The sequence below is a fragment of the Durio zibethinus genome, chromosome 5 (genome assembly GCF_047325235.1).
Source record: "Durio zibethinus cultivar Kanyao isolate XHJ-2024 chromosome 5, ASM4732523v1, whole genome shotgun sequence".
In the NCBI taxonomy this organism is placed as follows: domain Eukaryota; kingdom Viridiplantae; phylum Streptophyta; class Magnoliopsida; order Malvales; family Malvaceae; genus Durio; species Durio zibethinus.
Genome location: NC_143166.1, coordinates 26,574,236 through 26,588,453, shown reverse-complemented (window position 1 = coordinate 26,588,453; position 14,218 = coordinate 26,574,236). Strand labels below are relative to the sequence as shown.

Genomic DNA, 14,218 nt, shown 5'->3' with positions numbered 1-14,218 from the left:
TATTGTGATAACTTCCTCAAAATTGCTTGATGCAAAATTGATAATCTTCGTATGATATTGAATTTCCTTCCCTACAAAAATTTCAAAAAAACCACATAAAACACATGCAAAAAATTACAAACCCCACGACAGAGATGAACAAGGAAAGCAAAGAAAAATCTCTACAACTGAAGCAATCCTGAATTGGTAGGCAAAAAATTCTATTCTCCAAAATGTAGCTTGTTGAGAATAAAACACAAGCTAGATCAAGTTAGCGGACATTTTGATCAGAGTATGATTAATCTTTAGAATATTATTCTTAAAATCCAAGAAAAATAATTTTTTAGACCAAGATCTGACGACTGATTGATAGGATTGCTTTTGCTTAGAAAAATGCAAAAATGAAAAAGCCTGAAAATGCAACTCACAGATCTTCAGAATCAACTCAAACTAAAACAGCATCAGCAACAAAAACCACACTTCGACATCTTTGCTTCCAAAAATATGAGATTCGAACAGAAAAAAAAAAAAAAAATCAACCCCACCTTCCATTTTTCTCATTCAATGCATAATGCAGCCTTGTTAACCTGAACCGAATGTAGCAATTAAGCATATCAAGCCTCTCTATTCTCACAAATTCCATTCAATTCATCACAAGGTTCATCTTAATTGGAGAATTTTAAGATGAAAATTTAAGTTTCAATTGCTAGGATTTCTATTCAGAACATATATCGGTGCGAAAGCTTTAATCTAATAGTAACAATTAATTACCCACTATTCTTTCGGAAAATTAGTTAAACGCATTACATATATGCCCAGTTCTCTAAACGTTTACATCAGCCATTCAAGGAGTGAGAAGGAAAAAGGAAAGAAATACTTTTGCTTCCAAGGCTAGGCAATTGTGAGGTGTGAGGACGACTCAGCAAAAGCACAAACTTTTAAAGAGCAATATAATTTGAGTTGAGTACTAGCTACCTAGTCCAAAGTTAAGGTCAAGATATGGAAATTAATATTGGAATAAGATTATCTTGTATCTGTTAAGATTAGGGAATAGAATTATGCATTTTAAGCAATTTTCGAAAAATGAGTTTAGCTCTTATTTAGTAAAATGGGAAGAATCTAGATGGAAGAAGAAAATTGTAGAGTAGGGAAAATGAAGGAAATGATAAATAAAAAATGATTAATTTTGGTTGAGTGATATTTTACTTCGAATGACCTTTCACTTGAGATATAAAGCTATTGTAAATTTACTCATTTTTCATTTTCTATATATCAAATGATGAGATCAAATATTAAAATTGATAAAATACTCTTATGAGGTTTTATAGTGAAAATACACATAGGTTAAAAAAATTGGAGTTAAAAAAATATGTTTAAAAATATAGTATGAAGATTATGGTTTAATAACTATCTAGCATTAGTATGAAAAAGCCGCGATTGACTTTTAGATTACTTAGCATGTTATTAGAACTTGTATTTAAAAATTACATGTTTAAAAAATTTATACGCATAATATTTTTTTAATTCAAGTAATTTTTAAATAATTTTTAAAACTTTATAAATAGTGAGAAGAATAACTAATAATGAAAAGAATGATTGATTTCTTTAGAAATTTCTAGGTAAAAAAATACTTTTTAAGTATTTCGAAAATGATGGAAATGTTAGATACATTTTCAATATAAGAAATTTAAATAAAATAAAAAAATAGAATAAAATTATAAATGATCAATTAAGATTTAAAATTAGATGAATTAATGAATCAAAATGACAAAGCCTTTTAAAAGAAACAAATGGGCTTTTTGAAAACTTGAGGTGAGGAAAATTTTTTAGAATTCTATTAGAATGTTGAAGAAAACCCAATCTAAATTTTCTAATATCTAAATAATTTGTAATAAAAAGAAATTTGAATAAAAATTAATTTTAAAAATATAATAATAATAATAATAAATGAAATGGATAATAAAGAAAACAAAAATAAAAAAGTTCAATAAAATAATTATTTTCATAAAGTTTTAATACATCCAATGATAGAACGAATAGATTTTTTGAATACTCTTTTTGAGATAAAAAAAAATTTCTAGAGATTTTACCAAAATTATAGAAAAAGCTTATGAAAAATTTCAATATTTAAATAATTAAATTTAATATAGCTTAAAAGACTATTTAATTATGACTATTTTAGCATAATATAAAAGTAATTGATACCTTCTTTGAATATTTTTTTTAATTCAAGTAATTATAAAATATATAGATATAAGTTTAATGATAGATTATAAATTAAAAAAAAAAAGCATTACTGTGAAAAAAGTTTTATGGTGATTTGAAATGACCAAAAAATATCATAAAATAATAAAAAAATTTTAATATAGGAGAATAATAAAATCATTTTACCCACAAAAGTGAGCATGAGCTTTTTTAATTAGGTTTGCAAACAAGGCTTGCCAATCGAAAATTCACATCTTTTATAATTTAGGTTTCGTTTATTTTTAGAAATTGTTTTTTGAAAATGTTTTACATTTTCTAAAAAGGTAAAATGTTTTTGTTATTTGGATGAATTAAAAAAATATTTTTATTGTTTGATTGTTTTTCTTGAAAATTTGTTTCTTTTTCAAATAATATTAATATAACTATTAAAATATTAAAATTTATTTATTATGAAAATTTATTGAAATTATTTATTATTAATATGCAAGAATAATTAATTATATTTTAATAGTAATATTTAATATTAAATTATTATATTAATATAAAAATACTTAAAATAAAACTATTTATTCTTCTTTATATTAATATTTTAAAATATTTAAAATAGCATTACTATTCATAAAATATTATTTTTATTAATATTAAAATAGTAATATATATTATTAAAATATTTATACTATTAAAAATTTTATATTTTATATTGAAAGTATCGATTATTACATCATAACAAAAATCTTTTTTATTTGTATTTATTATTAAAATAGTAATATAAATACCATATTAAAAATATAAAATTATATATATTTTAAACTAAAAAAATAAGAAATTAATAAAAATATTCATATTAAAAAATAACATTATTATATTATTTAACATTAATTATTAAATATAAAAATACTATTATATATTTATTATTTATTATTAAAATAATAATATAATACTATTTATTATTAAAATATTAAAAATACTTATATTTAATAATATAAAAATAAAAATATTTAAAATTGAAATATCAAAAGGCTTCTAATGCTAATATTTTAATTCTTTCAATTAAAATTGAATCAAATATTTTTATTAATATAATAATATTTCAAGTTGAATCAAATCAAGTTTGAGTTTAAAATATTATATTCAAAGTTTACTTGAGTACAACTGTAAAAATATTTAAAATTGAAATATTAAAGACTTTTAATACTAACATTTTAATTTGTAAATTTAAATAAAAATATTATTTCTTAATATAATAATATTTTAGATCGGGTTAAATTAAGTTTAAGCTTAAAAAATCATGTACAAGGTTTGACTTGAGTAAAATTATGCTTAAATATATTGCTAAGTAATTTTACTCATAAATAGCTCTTTTTTAAAAATTATCTTTTTCTTTTGAAAAAAGGGAAAATAAGTTTTAGAAAAATTACCTTATTTTCTATTAACTAATCAATTTTCTATCAAACAAACATCTAAAAATATAAAAATAATTTTTAACGAAACAAACAAAGCCTTAATATAGAGGTAAGTCAAAAACAAAGTTTGAACGTGAAAACCACTTTTAACATCCATGCTAAATTAGCCCTTACTTCAATAATTTAAAAATTAAAAAGTACATTTTTATCTTTGTGAGATTAAGGATGTTAATTTTATCCATCTCCAATGAAAAATATGATTTTTTATCCGAATAAAAATGAAAATGAGTGTTATATTATGAGTATAAAAATGAATATGATTTTAAATTTTTACTAGATATGGGGAAGGGTAGGTAATAAAGCACTTGTTCTATAACCATATGCTACATATATATTTTTATATACATTTAGTAAATAGATTTTTTATTAAATAATATAAATTATTATTTTAGATTAATTAAAATTAATATATTTTTATTGAAAAAATATACATTAATAAATATTTATAAAACATTACCTGATAAAAATAAAAAGTTAAAAAAATAAATTTTTATTTTTATTTTTATTTTTTTAAAAAAATTACATGTGTGGGGTAACTTATACTCATTAAATAGTCGCGAGGATGGAGATGATAATAGATTTGAAATATTTATTGAGTACGAGTACGTCGATGAATATAATATAAAAATCTGATGATGGAGATAAAAGATATTTTACCTTCTCCATATCTTACCCATTGATATCTCTATTTGTGATTTAATAAAAAAAAAACCACTAATCTCAACATTCTCCTCTTCCCACATTAAGAAATATTTCCTTTTACCGAATACTTGCTTGCCTCGTTTTCTTCTCTAGCCAAGTAATTAAAGATCCATTTGGATAAATGTGCGATCGATTTGTTGAGACTAAAAACTTTAGTAGAGGTGAGATTCGTTATTCTAATGGTAAGATGAAAAATTAGTAGTGAGATTTGTATTTAAATGAAAAAGTAATGGTGATGATAAAGTAAATTGTGATGCGAAGAGAAAATTTTCATTAAAAATATTATATTAAAATTTGTATATAATAAAAAATTTAAATTATTTAATTTTATAAAATTTATTGATTATATAAAATTCATCAATAAATAATCAAATTTATTAATAAATAATAACTTTTATTTAAAATATTTATTAATATATTAAATAATAAAATTTATTTATTATATTAAATTAATAAAATTATTTTAATTTTTAAATATCAAAATGAAAAAAAGTTACAGGGGCATTTTTGACGTAACAATTAAATTTAAAAAATAAAAATGAAAATAAACCTACTAAACAATAACCAACTAAACCAAAAATAACTTGTTAATTATATTTTTCTAATCGTACATTATACCCATTTGGGTGAAAATTTATTGATGGTACATCTTTTGATTGCATCTGATCTGTCAAAGAAGGTGCGTTGCAATCAAACTGGGGCCAAAAAAGTTAACATTCTTCCCTTTTCACCATATAATTGATGAATCCGTCCCCTTAAAGAGAAGAATAGCTACCCTTTTTATTTGCACATGGATGGTTTTGAAGACATTAACTAACCTTTTAAAATTACATTATGAAACATAAATATATCATATAATATCCTGTTTAATTCGCGAAGCTGATATTGCACTGCTTTGGTTGGCTTGTTTTAGTTCAGAGTTCAGATCATTCCCCTTCTCGTACAGTTGGAAGCTGTAAAGAACAATCATTTTCCTCAATTTTGATCACTAATGATTTGAACTGTACATGCCACCTCTAACTAATTTTAATTAAAAAAATTAAAATTTTTATTGTTTTGCAAGTGCATGCTTAGCTGCCTATTTAATTAATTGGCTGAGCACTCAAGACTTGCATCTCCTTAGGTAGACTGTCACTAATAAAGAAGGGAAAGCATGTGTTGGTTCAAAATCCAATAAAAACATGTTCCTTGCCGCATCATAAAACCAAGCTTTGCCTCCCTCCAGTTGAAATCAATGTCTTTTTTATTTTATTTTTAAATTATTTTAATCTTGGTGCAAATTTAGCTGATGTTAAAAAAATATTGAAAAAATAAATAAATTCAAAACTTAATTTAATTAATTTATATAATTATTTTTAAAAAATAGTATACAATAAATTCAAATATATATATATATATAATAACATATGAATGTTTTTATTGTTTCAGTAATCTCTATTTTAAATTAAACTATTTTAAAATTAAATTAGGGGTGGAGCAAAGATTATCTTTTCATCTATTATCTAAATATGATTCTACTGTATAATTTTATTGGTATTAAAAGTGCGAAGATCAAATTTGTTACCATATTATGATTCTATATTTGTTTTATTATTTTATTTTAATTTTATTAAATTTTATAATTATATTTTCAATTTCATTGATTTTTTTTAAAAAAAATAATAGAATCTAAATAATTCGTGATGTAAGTGATAAATTTAAGTCAATTTCTTTATTTTTTCAAAAATTAATAAAATTCAAAGTATAATAGCAAAATTCAATAAAATTGAAATATAATTATAAATTTTAACATTAATTCATAATATAATGATGAATTTATCTAAATCTCAAAATATAAATAATGGAGAAATTAATATTTTGATTTTGTATATGGTATTTCATGTAGACTAATGGCTTTGCACCACCTCACTTTTGTTCGAGTATAATTGGTCAGAATGAAATAGGATTCATTCAATTATCCCGTGCATAACAAATTAATTATATATTTTTATATATGTGTATATTTATTTTTTTAAATTTTTTGTAAATTCACATTAAAATATTACATATCATGCAAATAATACAAATCCATGATTTGGGCATCTGGGTAATGGTCAATGTATACCAACTAATTTAGTACAAGAAAAAATTGAAATATATTTTGAAATGAATCATTCTTTGAGCTTATCTAGACCAATAATTAATACTTTAAAGATTGCTATTTTTTTAATGGATCATCAAAACAAACGAAACAGAGGTTTGATTGATCAGAAGGATGAAAACTGATGCTTATTTCAATATACAATGAGTGCAAATACCATCACACTTTGAAGTTTTTGACCTTTGAAACTTCAAACTTGTATAGGTATTCTTTTTGCTTTAATAAAGAAAAAGAGAGAGAGAGAGAGAGAGAGACAAATTAGTTAAAAATTTGGATATTAAAATTTTTTTGAGTAATATTGAATTGATAAATTTTAAATATTTTATTTGGAAATTTAAATTTAATTTTCACTATCAATAATTGTTTTCAATAAAATATTTATAAATTTAATATAAATATTTATTAAAATATATTATATATCTTGATTGTGCAATGAAATAATTTTTCCTAGTTTAAATTTTGTAATCAAAGAAAAAAATTAGCGTATTTGTAATGTATTAATTAAGAAAAAATTTGTGTTAGGGTAGGCCTTGAAGGAAAAAACCAGACATACAGCATAGTTGTCAAATTAATAACGCGTTAAATGCAACATTCAAACACCCAAACAAACAAACCCACTTGGAAAGAAACAAGTCTCCTTTCCTCTTTTTGAATCCTAAATCTACTTTTTAACTGTTTCCAGTCTCTCAATTAATCTTTCTAAATAATAATAATGCTAAAAAAAATAACACCCAAGGAAATGCGAATGGAAATTGCTTTAGTTTTACAAAGTGAATGAAAATAAAGACAATCGTTTCTGTTGACTGAGCCAGAGCCGGCAAAAGCCGTCTCTGTTTTATATTTTTTTATATACGTAATATGGTATTAAGTATTATATATATATATATATATATATATATATATATATATCTTAACATGTTTTTGCCTACGCGTTTATAAAAAATCAAAGAGAGCCACAGTTTCTTTGGCGATTAATTAAAGCTCTGTCTTTTTGTTCTTTCTCTCTGTTTCTCAATTTCAATTACTTTACAAATTACCAGATACCATGAACTTGTTCCCAGTGTTTTAATCTTCAATTTCAGAAACATTTCTGGGTTTTGACTGTTACTTGGATTGGAGATATTTTCATCTGTGTCTGAGGTCCAATAATCACGTTACTTGTAGCATACTCTAATTTGGAAAAACGTGGGTCTTGAGGGGTGACTTTGAATTGTTCAAAAGGATTTAAGATAAAGCTCGGATATCTGTTGGTCGTGTAGTTCAAATTCTTCAACTTTAGCGATTTGATGGATTGGATGTAGAGAATTTTCGAATTCTTTGGCTAGTTCGGTACTATTAGTTTTTAGATGGTAAATTAAGGTTGTTAAAGGAGGTTCTTTGTTGTAGTTTAAATATAGAAACATGGGTTGCATGAGTTCCAAGTCTGCGGCTGTTGAAGATAGCCGTGAGAACCATAAAGTGAGGCTGACGCGAAAAGGGTCTTTAGATAAGCTTGTTCCACGAGCTAATTTATCAAGAAGAGAGGAGGTCGTTCGATCAAATGGTAAATACGATGGTGGTGATGTGAAAGTCTTGTTGATCGATAAGAAAACAAGTGGTTCCAATCGTTTTTGTTATAATGATCAGGTTGAGAAGCAGAGGATCATTGATAAGTTTGAGGTGATTGACAAAAAAAATGTAGAAAACTGTGAGGTTACAATTGCTGGTCATCATCCTGCTTCAGGAAGGGTGCTGAATAGCATAGAAGGAGAGCAGATTGCAGCAGGGTGGCCTTCTTGGCTTGTTGCTGTGGCAGGTGAAGCTATCAAGGGATGGGTACCGCGACGGGCCAATACCTTTGAGAAGTTGGATAAAGTAGGTTCTCTTACTTTGCTTGATCCTTTGTTATATTTATTTTTTGAAGCATGATCAGTGCTCATCTTATACTGCTAAGCTAATGAACTGACTACAACTCTGGACGATGATTTTGTTCAGATAATTATGTTTTATATTTCCTCATTAGTTAGCCTAGTTGAATATTTAAACTGGTATGATTGGACAGTTTTCTGTATATTTGTTATATAATTTCCCTGATTTTCAAAATACACAGCCCTCTTCTTCAGACATGTATAGTAACAGATTTGGGATGTAAACAATTTGGAACGTTAATATGACCAGAGTACTTAGTTCCAACAAACAAAGAACTTCCTTTTTTGGTGACATAATGAACAAAGATCTATTCAGTTAGTTTGCCTTTTTTTAGGTAACCTAATCACACGTCTTTGAAGATCTCGTATTCCGTAGTAGGGTCCATGGGGATTTAGTTTGACACTGAAACTCATCCTATTATGTATCTCTATGAATTCCTTTTTCCATGTTGATATTCTCATTTTCCTTCATTTGGTTTTTGTATGATAGTATTTCATTCTTGCAGATTGGCCAAGGAACTTATAGTAGTGTGTATAAGGCACGTGACATCATTCATAATAAACTCGTGGCTCTGAAAAAAGTGCGGTTTGATAATCATGATCCTGAGAGTGTGAAGTTTATGGCAAGGGAGATTATTCTTTTACGAAGACTTGATCATCCAAATGTTATTAAACTGGAAGGCTTGATCACATCCCAAATGTCATGCAGCTTATACCTTGTTTTCGAATATATGGAACATGATCTTGTGGGACTTGCATCACTTCCCGGGATCAAGTTTTCAGAGCCTCAGGTAATCTTATAATGATTTTTATAGTTATATCAGGCCGCTGTTCAACAGTCTCTCAATAGAGCAGTATCAAGATGCAACCTGGGTGGAGCAGTCACCTACACCTTTATTTTGCAATTTGTTAGGATGTCTCTTGGACATTTCTTTAATTTTAGTGCTTGTTTGTTCATAACATTCTTTCCATTTTGGGTCAGATTAAATGCTACATGCAGCAACTTCTAAGTGGACTTGATCATTGTCACAGCCATGGTGTCCTTCATCGTGACATAAAGGGTTCAAATCTTCTCATTGACAGTAATGGAATCTTAAAGATTGCAGATTTTGGATTAGCATGCCATTTTGATCCTCATGATAGTGTTCCAATGACCAGCCGTGTAGTGACACTTTGGTATCGACCACCTGAACTTTTGTTAGGAGCTTCTCATTACGGGGTTTCAATAGATTTATGGAGTGCTGGTTGCATACTTGGGGAACTATATTCTGGCAGACCTATTTTGCCCGGGAAAACAGAGGTACCACGTTCAAGGACCTAATTTTAATGAGTAGCTGATTTTGTTCTTTGCTACTAATGTAACTATTGTTATTATTCTAAGTGAAAATATTTGAGGAAAAAAAAGGCCGTAAGTTCTTAGCCTTAACTCAGGATTGTGATGGTAAAAAGAAATAATATGGAAATTGCTAGATGATGTAATCAAATACTAGATTTTGCCCTTGAGCAGAGAATTTTACTGAAATTTTGTGCAATGCATGCTTATATGATGTTGAAGCTTTTTTGGAGTTTGAATCTCATGTGAATAAAAGAATATTTAGATGATATCTCTCTTAGATTATGATTGTTTTCTAATAATTGGTTTGGTTTTATTAATTTGTCTTTACTTTGAACTTGATTAGAATTAACTGGTAATCTTTGGGTTTTACACCATTCTAAAGGTGCTGAAGCTGATGCTTGCAAGCAAAAAGGCAGTTCAGATATGTTTTAATAAATGGTTTTGTTGCATTTTTTATTTTTTTGGGAATGAGACATGTTTTTCTAGTGTGCTTGCATACTGTTTTCCATCAAGAAGCAATATTATTTTGTAAATCCAAATTTCTCTTTAGGTGAAATTATATCCTATCCACGAGCTGATTTGAACATTTGTATAAATTCGTTTTTTTATTTTTAACACTCTCAAAGTAAGCATTCTAGTGGTAGGCTTTTTTATTTTTTTATTTTATTTTATATCTTTTTAGTTTTTCAATTTTTAGTAAATGGCAGGAATGAATTAAATTTTATGTTCCTTGTAGGTTGAGCAATTACATAAGATTTTTAAGCTATGTGGCTCACCATCAGATGAATACTGGAGAAGAGCAAAATTACCTCATTCAACAGTCTTCAAGCCTCTACACCCATATAAACGATGTGTTGCTGAAACATTTAAAGACTTTCCTTCTCCTGCTATAAGTCTCATGGAGACCTTGCTTTCAATAGATCCTGTTCATCGAAGAACTGCAGCTTTTGCTCTGAAGAGTGAGGTAAGCACAATATGATCAACTATCACCAATGAATTTATATATTGAGAAGGAATACCATATGCTTTTTTTTTTTTTTGTGTGTGTGTGCGTGTGTGTGGACTTAAATAGTGTGGAGTCGATTCGGAATCATTTTACTGATCTCCTTCTAAATACTGGAGTTAAAAACATTTTTCTTTATAACATTTAAGATGGTTTTCTGAGTAGAACTAAGATGGTGCGTGTTGCAACCATGAGGATAATTCTTTAACTACATTAACTTGTTTTTAGCTGTTGTTGAGTCATCAATTCTTTCGTTTCTCATGGATAACTTAAGTTATTACTGTTCACCTGGAATTTATGGTCTTATTAGCTGTTATCAATTTTCACTGATTAACTTTCTGTCTTTTTGTCAGTTCTTTACAACGCAACCTTTTGCATGTGATCCTTCAAGTTTACCCAAATATCCTCCCAGCAAGGAGATTGATGCTAAGTTGCGGGATGAAGAAGCTAGAAGGTAAATGTTTGATTCTTATCAACTTCAAAAATCAGCATGCTGTATATTTTATTTTCGGTATAAATTGCTTGTCTGTGTTATTATCTAGTTATGTACCTATGTTGTTATCTGCTACAATTCTAGTGTTGTTAATTGCGAAAGAATGATTGAACCCTGATAGGTGGTGAAATGTACCAAAATCTCTGAAGTTGAAATTTGTGCGTCATATGAACTGCACTTCCTCAATATGATGGGGCTGCTTTTGTTTGTTTCCTTACAAGTATTTGGGTTTTCTGGGCTTGTAATGGCACCTTTCTATTGTCATAATTTAGGCCAAGAAGAGGCTTACTTCCTTTTAAAAAGTCTTCTTCATAAGATTAACCTCTTCTTATATTCCCTTAGGCAAAGAGCAGTTGGGAGCAGGGGTTCAAGGGTTGACATGGAAAGAAGGGGACAGAAAGAACCACTTGCAATGCCATCATCCAATTCTAATACTGAGCTGGCCACATCAATGCAGGTAAATTTTTTTGAAGAAAAAAGATCTGATGGCTGTTCATTCAAATTTCAAATGCTAGTCATAAGCAAGTAGAGGACACTGTTTCTGAATTTGCATTCTGTAGTAAAGGATTATAAATTTGAGATGTAGATTAAAAACATATCTCAAGAGTGTAAAACTTGTCTGCTGTCACTTTTGTGTTTTTCAGTAGGGAGAGGAGAAAGAAAATTGTGCTTCTCCTGTAAGTTTGTCAGCATACTCAAATGTTGTAAAGAGATTTGCAAAAGGAATCTATGAGTATCTATCTTTATGGTATTAAGTGCATATTTGTCTAGGTGGAAATAAATGCAGCTTACTGAGTTACATGCCAAAAAGGGTCACAGGCAATCATCTAACGTGGACAGATAATATAAATTACTGTTCTTTTGACGTGCAATTATTCACTAGATATATGCACGAACAGAATTCTTTTGGGACCAAATGTGATTGGATTTTTTTGTTCATCCTTTGCTTTCATCTGTCTTTAAATTGTTGTAATTTTTTTTTTCTTGTTCTCATTCTTCAAAATGTGCCACTTTACACCGTAGCACCATAGAACTGTTGTTATATGCAACACCTACAGATTAGCATGTTTCCTATTTTCTTCCTTCATTGCCTTTGCATCTTGCTTCTCTATACCTAACCATATTCAATTGTCCCTCCTCAAATTACAGAGAAGACAGCCTCATCCTAATTTGAAGAGCAGGAGTCAGATGTTCAACTCTCGTAAAGCGGATGGCTTTTCTGGTTTTTTGATTGATCCCCTTAAACAGACACCTGCTGCAAAAGAAGAAAGTAGAGATGCCTTAGAGTACAATAGAAAGAAAATTTCACATTCAGGTCCATTGGTCCATGGCACTGTATCTGGAAAGTCTGGGAAGGAACATGATGATCTTACTGTGGTCTCATCCAGGGCTAACTTATCGAAAATTTCTGCTTTAGTAGCAACTAGAACTTTGGCTTCTGAAGATCGCAGGGACGAACCTGGACCTTTGACTTTAGAAGCAGTAAACCAAGCTGGCAGGTCTCGCAGATCCTTTAATGAATTAGAGTCTGCAGGAAAACAGGATGTCAGACACCATATGCCAAAGACTGCAGAATCCCCGCAGGCAGGAGTTGGAAGAGCCTGCATTAAGGAATCAAGTCTGGTTAGTTTCTTGACATTATTTTTTACTTTAAATAGAGGTCAAAGTAATCATCTATTCTAATACCTGCATTCTTATGAATACTATTCTCCAGCATGGTCGTGGTCCGAGGGGAAACAAAATTTATGTCTCTGGTCCATTACTTGCATCTGACAATGTTGATCAGATGCTTAAAGAGCATGACCGTAAGATCCAAGAATTTGCTCGACGAGCAAGACTCGACAAGACAAAAATTGGGAAACTAAAAGCTCAAGGGAAGCAAGTGACAGAAAATTCATTGTATGTCTCTGCTCGCGGAGCTGGATAGATGTTTTATCCATTTTTCTATCCTCTGTTGAAGCTGGAAAAATCAGCTAACCTGATACCCAGAGAGATAATTAGTTTACAAGATCTATTATGTATGGTTAGTCCATCATTTAATCTCTCCTTTGATTTGATAAGGTATAAACGTGCCTTTAGTAGGATATAATTCTCTGGCTTTCTAGTTGATTAGTACTTCTTATACATCAATAATAGAATCAATTAGAAGCATTACAAGAACCCAGAGTTTAACTTACTTAGTTCATGTAATCAGCAAGTCTGAAATTTAAATTTAAACACTTGCAACTCTTTTTATCTCTAAGTTATAATTTTCAACATATCAAAAATTAAAAGCGTTACAATTTTGAAACTATTCTTGTTATAGTCTCATTTCATAGAATTATAATATTAAAAAATAATGTGAAAGTGGATAAAAAATAGATATGATAATTTTAAAAATAATATATAAAAAGACACAAATGATACAATTTAAACTTTTAATAATAATCATATATATGTTTGACAAAAAACAAAAAAATAAATTTGTATTTTGTGTATAAATACAAATTATAATATATTAATTTTTGTTATACATATTAAATACAAAATATTATATATAAAATAAATAAATACAAATATAGAAATTATCATGTCTAACAAAAATTTGTTATCTGGCCCACCAGGTCAGTTACCTACTCCCATGTGTGAATTTGGCTCGGTTTCATACTTGTACCTTATCATTGTCAAATCTTACCCAAGCTAGGAAATGGTCCAAACATGAGATGTAAAACGATCCCCATTAAAGCAGCTTAATAACCCAAGATGGTACATGCTAATGGAATATTACAAACACCCTGGCATATTGCAAGAGTTTGACAGTTTGAAATTACGATTTGTTGAGGAGTAAATGCTGATCAATAAGTAGGTGGAATTTGTTTTCTGATTACTTCTAGAATTATGACGTGTATATCACCAAAGTTGGCATTCATTTTAGATAGTGAATCACAAATATCACCTCCACGAGAATAGGAAAAAAGTTTTCGAGTAAGAAAGGCTAAGAAAAGGGTCTC

The 14,218-nt window shown here is 28.1% G+C and overlaps 1 protein-coding gene across 1 annotated transcript; it reads left to right on the top strand.

The window, feature by feature from the left end:
- Positions 1-7,401: 7,401 nt before the first annotated feature.
- LOC111281812 (putative serine/threonine-protein kinase At1g54610) lies at positions 7,402-13,388 on the top strand. The gene is made up of 8 exons (XM_022869512.2): positions 7,402-8,343; positions 8,903-9,187; positions 9,379-9,696; positions 10,469-10,696; positions 11,089-11,189; positions 11,571-11,685; positions 12,378-12,851; positions 12,943-13,388. Exons 1-8 carry the CDS (start codon positions 7,891-7,893, stop codon positions 13,153-13,155), a joined length of 2,187 nt encoding a protein of 728 aa, XP_022725247.2. The 5' UTR covers positions 7,402-7,890; the 3' UTR covers positions 13,156-13,388.
- The last annotated feature ends 830 nt before the right edge of the window (positions 13,389-14,218 follow it).

What these genes read in the sequence shown, in the direction of transcription:
- LOC111281812 (XM_022869512.2), top strand. Translation starts at nt 7,891, where the DNA reads ATGGGTTGCATGAGTTCCAAGTCTGCGGCTGTTGAAGATAGCCGTGAG. An exon ending in CTTTTGCTCTGAAGAGTGAG is followed by an intron (nt 10,697 to 11,088) that starts GTAAGCACAATA and finishes TCTTTTTGTCAG; the next exon opens with TTCTTTACAACGCAACCTTT. An exon ending in CGGGATGAAGAAGCTAGAAG is followed by an intron (nt 11,190 to 11,570) that starts GTAAATGTTTGA and finishes ATATTCCCTTAG; the next exon opens with GCAAAGAGCAGTTGGGAGCA.